The following is a 16,396-nucleotide window of genomic DNA, read 5'->3' on the forward strand; positions in this document are numbered from 1 at the left end:
TAAAGGTGTTTTTTTTTTTTTTTAAGAGGCACGCTCCTCCTTTCTCCAGAAGGAACCAATCAGATGCAAGCTTCCTTCTGAACTTGCACTGTTTTCTCACTGGCAAAATTAGGCTAGCCCTGGGATCCTGGGTAAACTTCTGAGAGGCTCAGAGATCTGTCAGATTTGGGTCTCACCTTTGATGTAGATTCTTTTAATATACACTAAACTTTTAGTCTCTAATCATTAAATTCTAAGTCATCACTAGCTTTAATCAGGAAACTATCCAACGCTTTCCGTGAATAATCACATATCAGGAGTATGAAATAGTCAGCCTTCTCAGCGATTTAATGCCTACTTGACAGAAGAGTGTATGGACTACAAGTAAAATCGGGGTAAAAATTTTGAAAAAAGAAGATGTTTTGAAACCATTTGTACTCCTCAAACATGTGCAACAATTCATCTATGTAAATATATATAAACTTAGATTCAGAGAATGCCGTGAGTGTGAATATTTATTTTCTCCAGTGGGGAGCGGTGAGGAACTCAGTCCACTACTTCATGGCTTTATCTCATTTATTTGAAACCAAATTGTGTATTCCTTTCCTATTACTAACGAGTTTGTTTTACTAAAATAAAATGAAGTATTCCCAACCACTACATACCACATTTCATCTTGCAAGTGCCATACTGACGTTAGCCACCCAATGGTACCATGTGGCGGCTGCCATTTACGGGGCAGCTGGACCCTACTGGGCCCCTTCCGCTTTCTGGACCTCAGTTTCCTCATCAGCAAAATAGGTGGGGCTGGGTGATCTCTAAGATCTCTTTGCACTCTCTGGTTCTGATGCCCTTTTCCCAGGAGCAGTACTGGGGTGGAAACATTTTTTTTTAACTAGTGTACCCTTATTATTTTTGTTGCCACTATAAGCATATAGCATTTCCACAAATCCCTTCCTTGCCACCAATTTGAACACCATCTCTGTAGTGGGCCTAGAGGTCCATTTTCTCTGTTGATCTTTACTATTTCAAAATTTGGCTGCTAATATTTTACCAAGTAGGAGACATTGTGGCAGCGTGGCTTTGAAAGCAGAATGCCTGTGTACAAATCCTGCCTCTCTTATCTAGTATTTTAGGCAAACTACCAATCACTCTAACACCCACTGCACTGGGTCACCGTCAGGATGGAAGGAGATTGTGCAGGAGGGCACTCAGCTTTGTCCCTGGAACACGATCAAGGCTCGATGGGCAGGAGCTGCTTTAAACGCTCACTGCAGGCTGTTGCTGGCCACCCCAGTTCACAGATCAAACTGAGTAACTGGATTTTGCAAGTGCCCTCAGATGGAGCTCTTTTCAATCTGGGATACTGCTTCTGTTTTTTCCCTACCATCTTGAGGAAAATGTGAGAATTCCTCATTGCACCTGAAAGAAAATTTAATCGTGAGTTCCCTCTTTCCTTCACAGAGATTTTTACAAGGATGAGGCTAAAGGAAAAGCAAGTCTTTTTTTCCTTCTGAATAACTTGTTCCGGCTGAGAAGGAGGTGATATTTCTAAGGCTGCCATTTCTGTCCTTTTAGAGTGAGATAAACCAAAAATGGTTCTTTTCATTGTGACACAACCAGGGTCCCACAGTCACACAGTCAGGTGCTGTGCAGGAGAGGGAGGGCGGGGAAAGGAAGGCTCGCAGTATTTCAAAGAATAGTTGCTTCTCTGCCGGACACTCTTCCCCTGGGAGATGGTTTGGGGATTTTGGGGATTTTTGATTCTTTTTCAGGATGAGATCCTATAGCTGGCCTCTGAACTCCCTGCCAGTAAAGGCTTCCCAGGACCTGGCCAAAATAACTCCTCTGGTACCAAGGGCTGGTGCAGTTTTTGATTTGGGTCTGAGGCATGGGAAATATGGTCATTATTTCCAGGTTCTCTTGGTTGGTTTACCAAGTGGTTCCAGGGCCATCTGTTTTGAATTCATTTTCTTTTCTCTACTTTGGAATGACTTACAGGAGTTCCATCAGACCACTCCCAAGAGCCAGCATTCAGCGGGTTTCTTTTATTGAATCCAATCCAGAACTGCCTTTCTTCTGTCCTATGAAGAGAGGAAACAAAAACTTGGCCCTTCCCATTGAATTCACAACATTATGTAAAAGTTCAAGAAATATTTTCAGGTCTTTATGTGTGCAGGAAACAGCTGATACTCCTGGCAGAACTGATCAAGTCAACAAAGATTTACTGAACATTTCCTGTATGCAAAGGCTGAGCTCTGAGATGAGCTGCGAGAAGAAGTCGCCTCACTTCCTATTCTCTTGGTTTGTGTGGTGTGCTCATCGGTGACGTGCAGTCGGGGGGAAAGTCAGCCTATATGGAGAACATGGCTTCTCATGTTCATTAGGATTGGCAATGCCTTTCAATTAGGACAGGAACAGAAAACAGCTAGTTGGTAAGAAATTTTGGAACATCTTTTCCCTAGAGGTCTTTTTACTATTTTACTATTTATTTACTACTTTTCTATATTATTTGTCCCAGTTTACTATGCTTTGATTTATTGCTCTTTATTATTACTCTGAAGGGTAATCACCATCACCCCCATTTAATAAAAGGTACGAGGCAAATTTAGTTTTTTTTTCTGATCCCAGTGTAAATAATTCCATAGTGAATCAGTGTGATTAACTTCAGCAGTCGCCACCGGGTTAGACTTGGCAAGAAGCCCCACAGAGAACCACCTTCCCTCCTATTCAGTGGAGGACAAATACGTCAAACCACAGAGTCCTCAATAAATCAAGCAATAAAGTCTAATTGTACAGCCAACCATCTCACTAAGATAATTTTCTGAGAATAATTTTGAAGAATTAAAGATTTAAAAGATTCAGAAGACATGACAGATGCTTTATTTTCCTTAGTGCAGAGAAGCACACCTATTCTAAAGCATCAGATATTTGAGCTACCCTGCCAGAACGATACAAATGAAAGTAAACTGGGACTTAGAAAATCCGAGTGATCACTGGGGCCCAGTGGGTCACTGCCATGATTACAACGTACATTTAAGGTGGTGGGAAGGTGAGAACGCTGTCTTAAGGTTAAGCCAGGCATATTAATCTCTATGACTTTGGCTGGAAATCCACGTTACCCTCCCTGCATCGAGAACTTTTCATTCCTTTCCTCCCTGAATTCAGAGTTTGACATTCTTCCTGCTATATACCAGCTCCTAGAAGATGAACTGGTATTTATTTTTTCTCTGTCAACTTCCTAAAATTGTATACTTTTTAATAAATAAGTATAATAAATAATAAAATAGAAATAGAAAAGCAGTGCCATAGGAAGGAGAAGAAGCATATATACCAACAATGATAACTGGTTTATTTGCTATAATTAAGCATCAAATTTGGCTAAAATCCCTGACAGTCGGGACAAAAAGTAAAACGTACATTATATAGCTTTCAAGATTAGGTGCTGAAGATCAATAATTTGAAAGATGCTTGGCACTAAATGCTACAAGAGATTCCAAGTGTGAGAACTTATAGAAATAGAAATGATATAATAATATTTGATCTTACAGCAGTGGAAGCAGTTTGCATGTGGTTGATTCGTATAGTGAACTACTCTATACGCAAGTATGTGGGTTAAGTTTTGCAAGGGGCTGAAGTCATGAAGCAAAGTTACAACTTAGAACAAGGGAGACCATCGCATATCCCTTGGATCTGTGGCCCCACACAAACTAACAGTCCAATTAGCCAGGAAGCTTCTTGAACTTTTCTTCAGCCTCAGAGACTCTGACTCAGCAGCTCTGGTGTGAGACCAGTGGTCTCTGTTTTAAAAGTTGTTCCAAGTGAATGATAATCAACCAGGTTTGAGAGCCATGGTCTCAGGTGAGCATTTCCTGCAGGGACCAGTAGTTCCATGGGATGTTGATAAATGTTCTTGAAAAAAGAGTTTTGGGGACAAAGAAGGTGCTTCCTTCTAGAAGACTTTATAATGTTAATGTATATGGCAAATTTCCAAGATTATGCCTCATTTCGCAAACATATTTGATTACAAAATTCCACTTTCCCCCCTAGAGTAATCCATGAGACACACATTGGGAGATGCTGTCAAAGACTCCCACCCTTAAGGTCATTTTTATAGATGCTGGAGATAAATAATTTGGTAGATGTCACATATTAACCTTCTTATGGGAGTGTCCTAAAGGAAACTTATTTGGAAAGCCAGGATTTTCCTCAAAAAATAGTTCTGGATTTTCTCTGAGATTCAGTAAGTGCTTCCTTGAGACTCCAGATTAGCAGAGCTTGGAGCAGAGTACTCGGTGATATATTTGTTTTTGTTAATCACTGTGCGGAGCCGTGGAGGCACCCCTCCCTTAGACTACAACATCCTCGGGGGCAGGATTTTGTCCGTCATGCCTGTCAGATTCTCCAGCCAGCTATGCACATAACAGTGCCCCTTCCATGGAAGATATTCCCAAAATGTATGCTAACTGACAAGAAAGTTCTAGAGAAAAAGGCCAAGGGGTGCAAAGACTCACTAAGAGAGAACATGAGGGCTGTCTTACAATATCTGAAAATAGAGTAGACTTGATCCATATCGCTCTGGCTTACTAGACAGTTGATCTTTGAAACCAGCCCCCAACAATGGCGTGGGCTTTCTGCTAAGCGGGGAGCACTACAAAACTGAAAAGAACTATGCAAACAGTAGATGACCATGGAAATGTGGTGGAAGGAATTCCTGTATTGGGTGGGAGGTAGCATAGGACCTTTTATGCTTCTTCAAATTTAAATTTTATTGCTTTTCTAGCTCCATGTAATTCAAGATGCTGTCAACTTGCAAGATGGATTCAGATAAGTGAATGCCTGTTTCCTCAAATGTAAAATTAGGAGGTTGGATTGGAATTTAAAAAAAAAAATCAGTGGGACTTTTTTATTTTTAAACAAAATCTTACATAGACTCCTATTATATACAAACTAACTAGAAGTAGAGCTAGTTGGAGCTGCTCTGCTGAGTCAGTGAGCAAGGAACCAGGAGCTCTGCCCACTTGGCCCTCTCCTGCCGTTGGGGTTCCAGGACTCTCAGCATCCAGACAACACTTTGAAAACCACTGAGCTAGATAATTTCTAAGTTCGGCAGAAAAGCTCTAAAATTCTGATTTGAGGCACACAGAAAAGATTTCACGTATCAAAGCAATCATCACTTTGTTCTTTGTTTTATGGAATAAGAACTTAGTGCAATATAAATACAAAACTGTATGTATCTATTTTTCTTTCCCAGCTAGTGTCTATTTGGTTTTAGGCTTAACACAAATACTTGAGACTGTAAACAAATATTTGAGATACTCATCCTTCAGAAACCATTACCGGGAGATAGACTATTTGACTGCAATTTTTCAAAATTAACAAGTATTTACCGATTAAATTTTGAATATAAAAGCTCATTCACAAAATTCTCTTCCTCAATATGGGCAAAGCTTGCAAGATGAGCTCCAAATTCTTCGCAAAATGCTTCAGCTTCTCTCCACGTTCTTTTCATCAGGACTTTTTCACTATGAAATACCTGTAAAGTAAAAGAAAACGAAAGGTTGACAATGTCATGGATAAGGTGAGGCTGTTTAATTCTAGACAAGAAAATAACATTAATATCATTGTTGTCACTATTTTATACTAAAAGCTTGACCCGGTAGGGAGAAATAACATTTACTGAACTAGAATGTGTCTAGTTGTCATAAAACTGTTATCTCATTTTACTCTCACAACAAATTCATGAGGAGGATGTGATAAGCTCAGTTTTATAAACGAGCTCCTTGAGGACTTTTGTTTCCCCTAAATTTCCTGTGACTGGCATAAACTTGTCCTTTAATAAATGTTTGTCAAAAGATGATGAGAGTCAGGCTAACAGAGGTTATAAATTTGAGGTCACACAACCACAAACTGGCAGAGCTAAGATTAGACCCAGTACTCCTTGCTTCCAGGGTCCATGAATTTCCATTCCACCAGATTCCTTCAGACAAATTAGAATTGGCTGAATGATCATGAGTCTGGCTGACCCGTGGCAAGACACGAGAAATGAGCCTTGGGACCTGGGGCAGGGATATTTCTAGGGTCTTTGGGTCTTAGCTGTGCTCAGCTTCTCTGCTGTTTCTCAGTTGTCCTCACAGTAGCAGGAAGAAGTCAGTCAAATGCACCGTCTGCTTTTGACTTTATTTAAGATCAAGGAGGAGGGACTGAAGACCCAGACCTCCAGATGCTGGGCCTCTGGACCCTCCCCATTTGTAACTGCCTGGCACTACACCTGAGTCTCTGATGCCAGGCAGGCACCCTGAGGCCAGGCTTCACCAGCCTCTGATTGGCAGAGACCAGAATGAATAGCTTTCCCAGTCCTGTGAACCACAGCACAGCCTTTCCATCTTTTAAATTATAGGTCAAAACTTGCTGCCTCTGGGAACCTTTTCTCGAATCACTTTAAATTCATAAATCCCGCCGCCATGCCCATCAAACACACCATTTGTTGACATAGGGTGATATATAGTAGAAGAAGCATTGGACCAGGAGTCTCAAGACCAGGGATTTATTCCAATTCTGTCAATAAATAATTGTGATCCTGGACAAATCACTTCTTCTCGCTGCCTCAGTTTACTCATTTCTAAGGTTTAAGTTATTGCTCTGTGAGGTCACTTCTGGGCCTATTATTCCATGAATTTAATGTAGGATTTTACATGCGTACATTGAAATTGAGTGCATTCACAGGTGTTTCACGCCATCTAGGAAACTGCAATATCTCTAGAGATAGAGGCTGTCTCCATTCTTCTCGGCATATACCCACGTGCCAAAGAATAACTTTCTCCCAGGCTTTTGGAACTCTCTATTTGTAAAATGAACCAAACACAAAACCACCAAACAAAAGCATCATATTTCAAATACTGTATTTCTGACAAGAAAGTTGTAGGTACTGATTTAAATGTAGGATCTAAAGCTGCTTTGAGAAAAAGACATTTCTTCACACAAATATACACACACACACACACATATATATCAACTGCCTGTATTAGTTTGTTTGATCTTCAGGTGTCTGGCAAGCTGCAAAAGCTGTCTTTAATAGCGGAATGGTATTATTCCACAATAAGAACTTTATTCATTTGCTTACAAATGTCACAGAATTGTACCATTTCAACACCCAATGAGTGTCTGCCTTGTTTATTTGGTATAGGCAATAAGAAAAATATTGACTGGGGCCTTGACATCAGTCCTCATAAGAGGACCTTCAACGTCAGCAAGGATATGTCAATCTTTTTCTTTCTTTGTAGAGAAGGATTCCCACTAAGCTAACATTTGTAGCCAATATTCCTCTTTTTTTCCCTCGCCCAAACCTCTCAGTGCATGGTTGTATATCCTAGCTGTAAGTTCTTCTAGCTCTTCTATGTGAGCCCCTGCCACAGCATGGCAACTGACAGACAAGTGGTGTGGTTCCACGACCAGGAAAAGAACTGGGCCACTGAAGCGGTGAGAGCGCCAAACTTGAACCACTAGACCATCAGGTCTGGCTTTGTCAATCTTTTGACTTGAAAATTATTTTGGAGTATAACTGAAAGGATAGAGACAGTCAACAAATATTAATTAAGTACCTGTTGTGTGCTAGGCACTGTTCTGGAATAAAGGAATTTGGGATACATGGACAAAATTGAAATAATGTTGGTCCCCTTGAGAATGCCCATGTAACTTTGGCATCACCTTGAAGCAACTGGCCAGGCCAGGCTCTGACTCCCAGTCCAAAGAGCAGGGGTGAAAGGGCCATCTCTCTTCATGTTCAGTTTTCTCCCGATTTTCCACTGGTTGCTTGCACAGGGACATTGCCTTAAAGTGTTTACAGTCCTTCACTTCCCAGCGACCAGGTGGACTCCTGCCTCGCATGGCAACGCAGCCACCACTGTAGCCTAAAAGTGGCAAACAACAGAGTTTAATACTAGATGACTAGAAAATTTTGTGCTCAGAAGACAGCTCTTTACAGTGTTGAATAATTGACATCTCATAATGGAGCACCCAGACAAGAATAAAAAAGATGAAAAAGGATGCTTTATTGACATGATTATCTCCTTTTTCTTCTCTCTGGAGAAAAGAATAGAAGATGGAAAAGTGAGAGAAGAGAGACTGTGAAGCGTGAAATTTGGGCATTTTGAGCTCAGACAGAAAATGATGGGAAACTAGGAGCTGTTCCAACTTGCGACTGAAATATCCTCCATATCTCATCAAACACCAACATCCCTCTATTTTGAAATATTGAGCTTGTTCATTGTGCAGAGAAACATTTAACTCACCATTTATTGAGCACCCACTCTATATAGTGTGCTTGGAAACGCCATTGTGAAAAATCAACAATGAAAAATGCATAGTGCTCATCCTCTGAGAGATAGATTCAACAGGGAAAACACATAAATGATGGATTCAAGGCAGACATCAAGGTACACAATCAAATGTAAACCATGGGAGAGTGGAGAGAATAAGATAAATTCTAATTGGAGTGAAACTCTGAGGGCAGGAATGGGGCAGACAACAAGGAGAAAGGAAAGACCATATAATTATGAACAAAACTCCATTTTATCCTTTCGTGTATATTTGAACATTTTGGAAAATGAAACGTATTTTCCACAGAACAATTTCTCAGTTGAGTTAAGATTCTCAAATTTGTCATCAAATCTATACAACTCATAAGACACCTAAAAACAACACACTTCACATTTCAGTGACTAGTAGAAAACAATCCCATTCCAAAAATAGAATAAAAATTGAGTAACAATGGACTCCTTTTTTCTTGAATCCAGAGCAACCATTCAATTAACTAAATCAACATTCAACAAGAACAACAACAAAATTGTGTATCTGCATCTACATACCAGGCTAGGCTGCATATTAGCTGCTAGAGACAGGAGAACAAAACAAAACAAACAAACAAAACCCAATTCTTAGTTTAGTGTCAGGCACAGACATAAATGATTAATTGCAATAAACATAATGTGTGAAGAGCTATAGTAAAGACGTGTTCAAATTTCGGTGGGGAGACTTTAGAAGGAGTGTTGGAGTTTGCCTCAGGATGTCGGTAAAGGATTTGCAGGAAGTGACATTTGAGCTGAATTTTGGAGGATGAAAAGAAGAAAAAGAGTTTCCAAAGGGTGCTTGTAAAGATGCAAGCAATTATAGATGGAGTATCTGAAGAATTGTGATGATTCTGAACCTAAAGGCCCTTTTAAAAATGTAGTGACTATGTACTAGATGTTTGTCTTACTTAATTTCCCTTCACAAGTAACGGCTTCATTTTTTTTAGATACAAGGTTATCCTTGTCTGCCATATTTTGGTTTTTTTATGCTCACGGAAAGATGAAAGAGAGAGAAAATGAGGAGTAAGGCTGAGATGAAAAAAGACAAAGACATACAAAGAGCCTTTCTCAAAGGACTGGAAGAGTTTGTGAAAGAGGAGAAAGAATAAGGAACTAAAGAATGAGTGCTGTGTCTCCAACAATCCTGGGTGCACACCCTGTGCTAGTTACTGGGCATCATGGCCATCCCCAAGAAGCTCACAGTCCTGTGTGTGTACATGCTGATGCATCAAAGAGACCCGCAAAGGTGAAAATGACAAGTCATAAATAAGAAAACATGATTAGCATGACTTATAGATGAAAAGGAAGTCAAGAGAGAGTTGATCCATACAAAGGCTGTCGGTCAGCTCCATTGGCCAAAAGAGCTAGTTAATGTTAAACATGAATGATTGGGGGCCAGGCCAGGGGGAGAGATTATAGTATGCAAATGCAACCTGCCATGAATGGACCTTTGCAGTCCTACTGAATGTAATTTTGGAATATAGCTCAGAATTCGCTGAGTCATGAACAGTAGAGGAGATGCTGCATGCTCTGTGCAATGAGAATCTAATGAAATTGAATTGTGGAAATCCACATGGAAGCTCAACATGTAATATACTAATGGAGTTGCTCTAGTTGAAAGAGGAGGGAAAAATTGCACTCCCACCTGATTCCTCCATCCTTCCCTTCCAGCAGCCTTTGACTTGGAGACTGAAGTCTGAGGTTCTAGTCCTACCTCAAATATTTAGTAATTTGAAACTCTAGCAGGTTAATTAATCACAAAAAACCTTGTCTAAAGTATAGGGATAATAATTCCTTTTTTTTGTCTTGGGTTTTCAAGAAGATCAAATGAAATAATGTATTAAAAGTCACCCTGAAAGTATAAAAGGCTAAAACCACTCCTAATATGTTGCTAACATTCTTATTTTGACTGTTTTGATTACAAAAGCTGAGATTTTGTGGCAGGCATTCTGCCTGCATGTTCAAAGAATTTTTAAAAAGCTTGAATCAGCGAGTTGAAGATGTAATATACTTTTTTGTTGGTCTTGCATTCTGTCTTACTTTCCCACATTAGACAATGATTAAATAACTTCAGTTTTAGACACTATAGATAGCCAACTCATCTTCATTAGTGAAGAAGGAGATGTTTGCGAACTTCCATGAAGATGAAAAGTGCTGTAGGAGTGCTATTGGTATTCTCAAGTGGTCAACTTAATGGAACATTTGACCCAAATTTTAGAGTCTCAGCCCCAAAGAAGTAGTAAAGGGGTGTAATAAAGGGAGACTGGGCTAAGGAGATATAAACTGAATTTATACTCCTACATTGTGGGGATGCTTGCAAAGCCAAATAGTAAGGGTAGGGTGTGGGGAAGAGTGGAGGTGGTTTTTCTCCTAGAGAAGTTGTTCTCAAATTCCATAACGCATTTCCCACTGGAGAAGAAAAACTATCATCCTGTTCCTAAGCAGTGAATCTCACATTTAAACGGATTCTCTTTACCTTCCCTACCCTCCCTCTACCTGCCTTCACTCTCTCCCTCAAACATGAATGGGAAAACTTTCGGTTAATTAAGAAATTCAATTCACTATACTAGCCTTTTGTATTTGGCAAAGCTATCTAACCATATAAATTGAACTGAGCTAGGAAAGCCGCCATCTTTCGACTCTCTGGCCGAATACCTGAAAACAAACAAACAAAACCTATTTGTGACCTCAGGGCAGGAGGGAATCGTAGCAGGACCTTAAGAGCCTCTAGACAATTACTTTACTTGAGTCTGTCTTGCTATTTTCCCATTCTCTCCAACAACCGTTTCAGATCCTTGCCTCTCAAGTTCTCTACCCTATAGACTTTCCTTCTCTTCTTCTCCATGGAGAAAAGTGCAGCCACTGGGGAAGGGAAGGTGAGCTTTCAGGGAACGCTGCGTACCTGCCCCATGTTGCCTTATGCATTTATATGGTCTTTTCCCTATTTAACTTCAAAAACTCCTTGAGGTGGATATTAGTTATCTAGAGTTTGCTAATGGAAAACCTGGGGCACAGAGGTTTAGTAACTTGACTAAGACCACATAGTTAGTGAGGGTTTGATCCTGAATTTTAAACCAGATTTAACTGAGTCTACCATGAGACAGTGTCAAGGTGGAGAGTAGGTGGGTGTTCAATACATAGCTGTTGAATGAACGATTGAATCTTCCCCTCGAGTTACGCTCCTCCATTTCCGTGGAGCTCCCTCTCAATCTTCTCTCATTCACATTTCTCTCCTCCATGTGACCACAGCATTTCCTTGAAGATCTACTGTCACATTTTTACCTTGTACGGCAGTTAATTATACATTATAAAAAGGTACGGAAATATCCAAAGAGTGTTCAGGAATGAGACTAAATTTGTCCTCATTTATATGGTGGTTCATTTCAGAACTCCAATGAGCCTTAAAATGGATCGGCCTATCAGCTGGCTGGACAGGATTCTCCTCACTATGTGTAGGGCACTTTCAAGAAAACAGATCTTAGGCGTGGGCCTGGTGGTGTAGTGCTTAAGTTTGCACACTCTGCTTAGGCGGCCCCAGGTTTGCAGGTTTGAATCCTGGGTGTGGACCTAGCACCACTCCTCAAGCCACGCTATGGTGGCATCTCACATAAAATAGAGGAAGATTGCCAGAGATGTTAGCTCAGGGCCAGTGTTCCTCACAAAAAAAAAAAAAAAGAAAGAAAGAAAGAAAACAGATCTGACTTGCTCTACTGGGATCCCATTTTCCTTGTCACTGGCAGAGGATTTCCATTAACTTGGGACATCTGGGGTAGATGTGCTTTGCAGTCACCCCATATGAGAGAGACACCATTTCTACAGTGGAATCTAGATCTAGAAGCAAAACTTCGTCACAGAGCCTGAGTTATGGATGTGTACAAAAGAGCAAACTTAAAGTGTTTCTTTTTCTCTGTACAGACACCTATGAGACTCTAATATAACTTGGAAAAGCTTTTGTGGGTATCTTAACAAGAATGGACTCATCTATTTTTCATTTTTCTTTCACCACAGAGCAACCTCCATTCATACTGAATCTTTAATCTAAGTACAAAGTACATTTTAGTTTCTAATGCGTTAGCTTCCGCCTAAATGAGAAAGGCTCTATTTGTCATCTTTCCCTTTAATCAGTTGTGCTAGTTAGTATGATCAAAACTGTTCTTCCTGTTTTACCTGAATCGTCACTTCTCTTAAAATACCAAGTGCCAAAGTCTCTTTGTTGTTGTTTTGGTAAAAATAGCAGGAAATTATATCTTTCTAGAAATATCTCATCTATAAATGAAGAAACCTCCAATGAATCAATGGATCTAGGCATTGATCAGTAATGGTTGCTAACACTGCAAAAAGTGAGAAAATTGGACATTACTTGCCTCCAGAAAGCACACACAAAAACGTATGAAATGGTCTTTGCAAAAAAAATAAGAAACTCTGAATTGGATCGGGCCTCTGATTCTAAGTTTTTAAATATAAAAATATCAATTTTATGGAAAATGAAGAAGATAGAGTAATATATTAAATAACCTAAGGGGATACAATAAAAAAGTCCAGACTGTAGGAAATTCTACAGGACAAACAACTTATTTGCATCAACAAATAAAATTTTAAAAAAATGGCAGGGGACAAGAGGGAAACCAAGAGATTAAAACAGACGTTAGGAGATCTATCAATCAATTGCTATATGTGACCTTTTATGGATCCTGATTCAAACAAACTGTAAAATACATTATATAATATTTATGAGTCATTTAGAAATTTGAGCATTAAGTGAAGATTTTATGATGTGAAATTATAATTACTTTTAGTTGTGATAATTGTATACATGTTTTTTAAAAAGGAGTCTATGTTTCAGAGACAATACTGAAATGTTTGTGGATGAAACAATATGATGTCTGAGATTTGCTATGAAAAAATATGGGAAGTGGGGGGAGTGGGTGGGGTTATAGATGAAACAAGATTGACCATGAGTTGATAATTGATGACACTGGGTGATGGATATATGGTGGTTTGTTATACTATTTGGAGAACATAATACAAAGTCCAAAATAATGGCAGAACTATGATTCCACCACAGATTGAATATTTTTTTTTTTTTAAAGATTTTTTTTTATTTTTTCCTTTTTCTCCCCAAAGCCCCCCGGTACATAGTTGTGTATTCTTCGTTGTGGGTTCCTCTAGTTGTGGCATGTGGGACGCTGCCTCAGCGTGGTCTGACGAGCAGTGCCATGTCCGCGCCTAGGATTCGAACCCACGAAACACTGGGCCGCCTGCAGCGGAGCGCGCGAACTTAACCACTCGGCCACGGGGCCAGCCCCCACAGATTGAATATTTTGATGATATGACATAAGGACAGAGTCTTAGCTGAGTTTATAAAAAGCTGCAGGCTTCCTGTTCAGTGGTCAATTTATAGAGTCAGTCTGGGCTGGATTAAGATTCTGACATGGGGACCAAGCTAATGGATTCTTTTGCGACAGGCATGAAAAAAATGTGATTTAGGATGGTGTTTCTGAAAACTGCAATTTAAAAGAAAAAAGGAAACAGGGGTTTTTATATTGCTATTTTCTTCGGGAAAAGATTTACATTTTCATCTTATTCAGAGACAATTTACTCAATGTCAATCAGCACGAGCAGCCAAACTGAGCACCACGATATTATTTTTGCTTCAGGGAAAAGAGTAAAAGAGTAGTGCCACTCAAATAAATTATAGCAGAAACTTATAAATGACAAGGAGCTCTGTTTCAATTCCAGATTTTAGACATCCAAATATGCCCCAAGGAAGGCAACATTAAAAACCAAGAATTTTGTCTACTCGAAATGTATTAATTTATTTTGATAGAAACAGACATTCCTAAGAAAATTCCAAAGTATATTAGAAATGATACCTGAGCTTTTTTCAGTAATAGTGTGACACAGATCTTTACACTCATTGAATTTTAATAATATTCATAGATTTGTTGAATGAGAAGGTTGTTTATTGAATGAATGTGATGTTTCTTGTTTACCTTTGCAAAGTCAGCAGTTTCTATACAAATATCCTAAACCAGTGATTATACACACAAAACTAATTTATCTTAACTTCACCTTGCATGCATCTTTAAAAAGAACAGTTTTTAGAAAAGATATAAACTATATATTTTAGAACATTGTTAGGTTCACAGCAAAATTGAGCAGAAAGTACAGACTTTTAGTTTGCAATTTTCCATATGATACCGAACTATTTTCATATGCTTACTTGCCATCTATATATCTTCTTTGTTTAAGGTCTTTTGGCCATTTTTAAATTGGGTTCTTCATTTCTTATTGTTGAGTTTAAGAGTTCTTTGTATATTTTGGATAACAGTCCTTTATCAGACGTGGTTTTGGCAAATATTTTCCCCCAGTCTGTGGCTTACCCTCTCATTCTCTTGACACTGTCTTTCTCAGAGCAGAAGTTTTTAGTTTTAATGAAGTCTAGCTCATCAGCTATTTCTTTCATGGCTTGTGCCTTTGGTGTTGTACCTAAAAAGTCATCACAATACCCAAGGTCCTATAGGTTTTCTATCATGTTATCATCTAGGAGGGTTATAGCTTTGCATTTTACATTTAGGATTAATTTCGTGAAGGGTGTAAGGTCTGTGTCTAGATTCTTTTTTTTTTTGGTATGTGGATGTCCAGCGTCTAAGCACCATTTGTCAAAGAAAACTATCTTTTTTCCATTGTATTGCCTCCTTTGCTCCTTTGTCAAAGATCAGTTGACGATTTTTATGTCAGCCTTCTTCTGGGTTCTCTATTCTGTTTTATTTATTTATTAGTCCTTTTTTTTTTCTTGCCAATACCACACTGACTTGATTACTGTAGCTTTATAGCATGTCTTTAAGTCAGGTAGAGTCAGTCCATTGACTTTATTCTTCTCCTTTAATACTGAAATGGCTTTTCTGGGTCTTTTGCCTCTTCATATAAACTTTAGAATCAGGTCATCAATATCCACAAAATAACTTGCTGGGATTTTGATTGGGAAAGTGTTGACTCTATAGGTCAATTTGTAAAGAACTGACTTCTTGACAATATTGAGTATTCCTATCCATGAACATGGAATATCTCTCCATTTATTTAGTTCTTCTCTGATTTCTTTCATTAAAGTTTGTAGTTTTTCTTATATAGATCTTGTACATACTTTGCTAGATTTATACATAAGTATTTTATTTTTGAGGGTGCTAATGTAAATGGCAATGTGTTTTTAATTTTACATTCCACTTGCTCATTGCTGGTATATAGGAAAGTGATTAACTTTTGTATATTAATCTTGGATCCTGCTATCTTGTTATAATTGCTTATGAGTTCCAGGAATTTTTTTATTGATTCTTTCATGTTTTCTACATAGACAATCATGTCATCTGTGAACAAAGTTTTATGTCTTTCTTCCCGATCTATATACATTTTATTTGCTTTTCTTGTCCTACTGCATTAGCTAGGACTTCTAGTATGATGTTTAAAAGAAATGTTGATAGGGGACATCCTTGCATTGTTGCTGATTTTAGTGAGAAAACTTCTGGTTTCTCACACTTAAGTATGATATCTGTGGGTTTCCTCTAGATGCTCTTTAGCAAGTTGAGGAAGGTCCCTTCTATTCCTAGTTTGCTAACAGTTTTTAACATGAATGGGTATTGGATTTTGTCAAATGCTTTTTCTGCATCTATTGATATATTCATGTAATTTTTATTTTTTAGCCTGTTGATGTGATGGATTAATTGATTTTCAAATGTTGAATCAGCCTTGCACACTCAGGATAAATCCCACTTGGTCATGGTGTATAATCCTTTTTACACATTGTTGGATTCAATTTGTTAATATTTTATTGGAGATTTTTGCATCTATGTTCATGAGAGATATAGTTTTCTTTTCTTATAATGTCTTTGATTTTGGTATTAAGGGAATGCTGACCTTATAGAAAGAATTAGGAAGTATTCCCTCTGCTTCTATCTTCTGAAAGACATTATAGAGAATTGGTATAATTTCCTTGTTAAATGTTTGGTAGAATTCAACAATGAACCCACCCAGGTTTGCTGCTTTCTGGTTTGGAAGGTTATTAATTATTGATT

The 16,396-nt window shown here is 38.6% G+C and overlaps 1 protein-coding gene across 3 annotated transcripts in view; it reads right to left on the reverse strand.

Annotated features, from left to right (window-relative positions):
• PLA2R1 (phospholipase A2 receptor 1) overlaps positions 1-16,396 on the reverse strand; it is a 108,210-nt gene that overhangs the window by 34,500 nt on the left and 57,314 nt on the right. For all 3 annotated transcript variants that reach the window (XR_011528384.1, XM_008513708.2, XM_008513706.2), the window contains exons 12-14: positions 7,687-7,889; positions 5,370-5,515; positions 1,979-2,063 (exon numbers count right to left, since the gene is read on the reverse strand). Coding sequence is in view for 2 of the 3 variants with exons in the window: in XM_008513708.2 (XP_008511930.2) it covers positions 1,979-2,063; positions 5,370-5,515; positions 7,687-7,889 (434 nt within the window). In the remaining variant the exon portion in view is untranslated. The remainder of the gene's footprint in view (positions 1-1,978; positions 2,064-5,369; positions 5,516-7,686; positions 7,890-16,396) is intronic.

Source organism: Equus przewalskii, chromosome 17 (assembly GCF_037783145.1).
Source record: "Equus przewalskii isolate Varuska chromosome 17, EquPr2, whole genome shotgun sequence".
In the NCBI taxonomy this organism is placed as follows: Eukaryota; Metazoa; Chordata; class Mammalia; order Perissodactyla; family Equidae; genus Equus; species Equus przewalskii.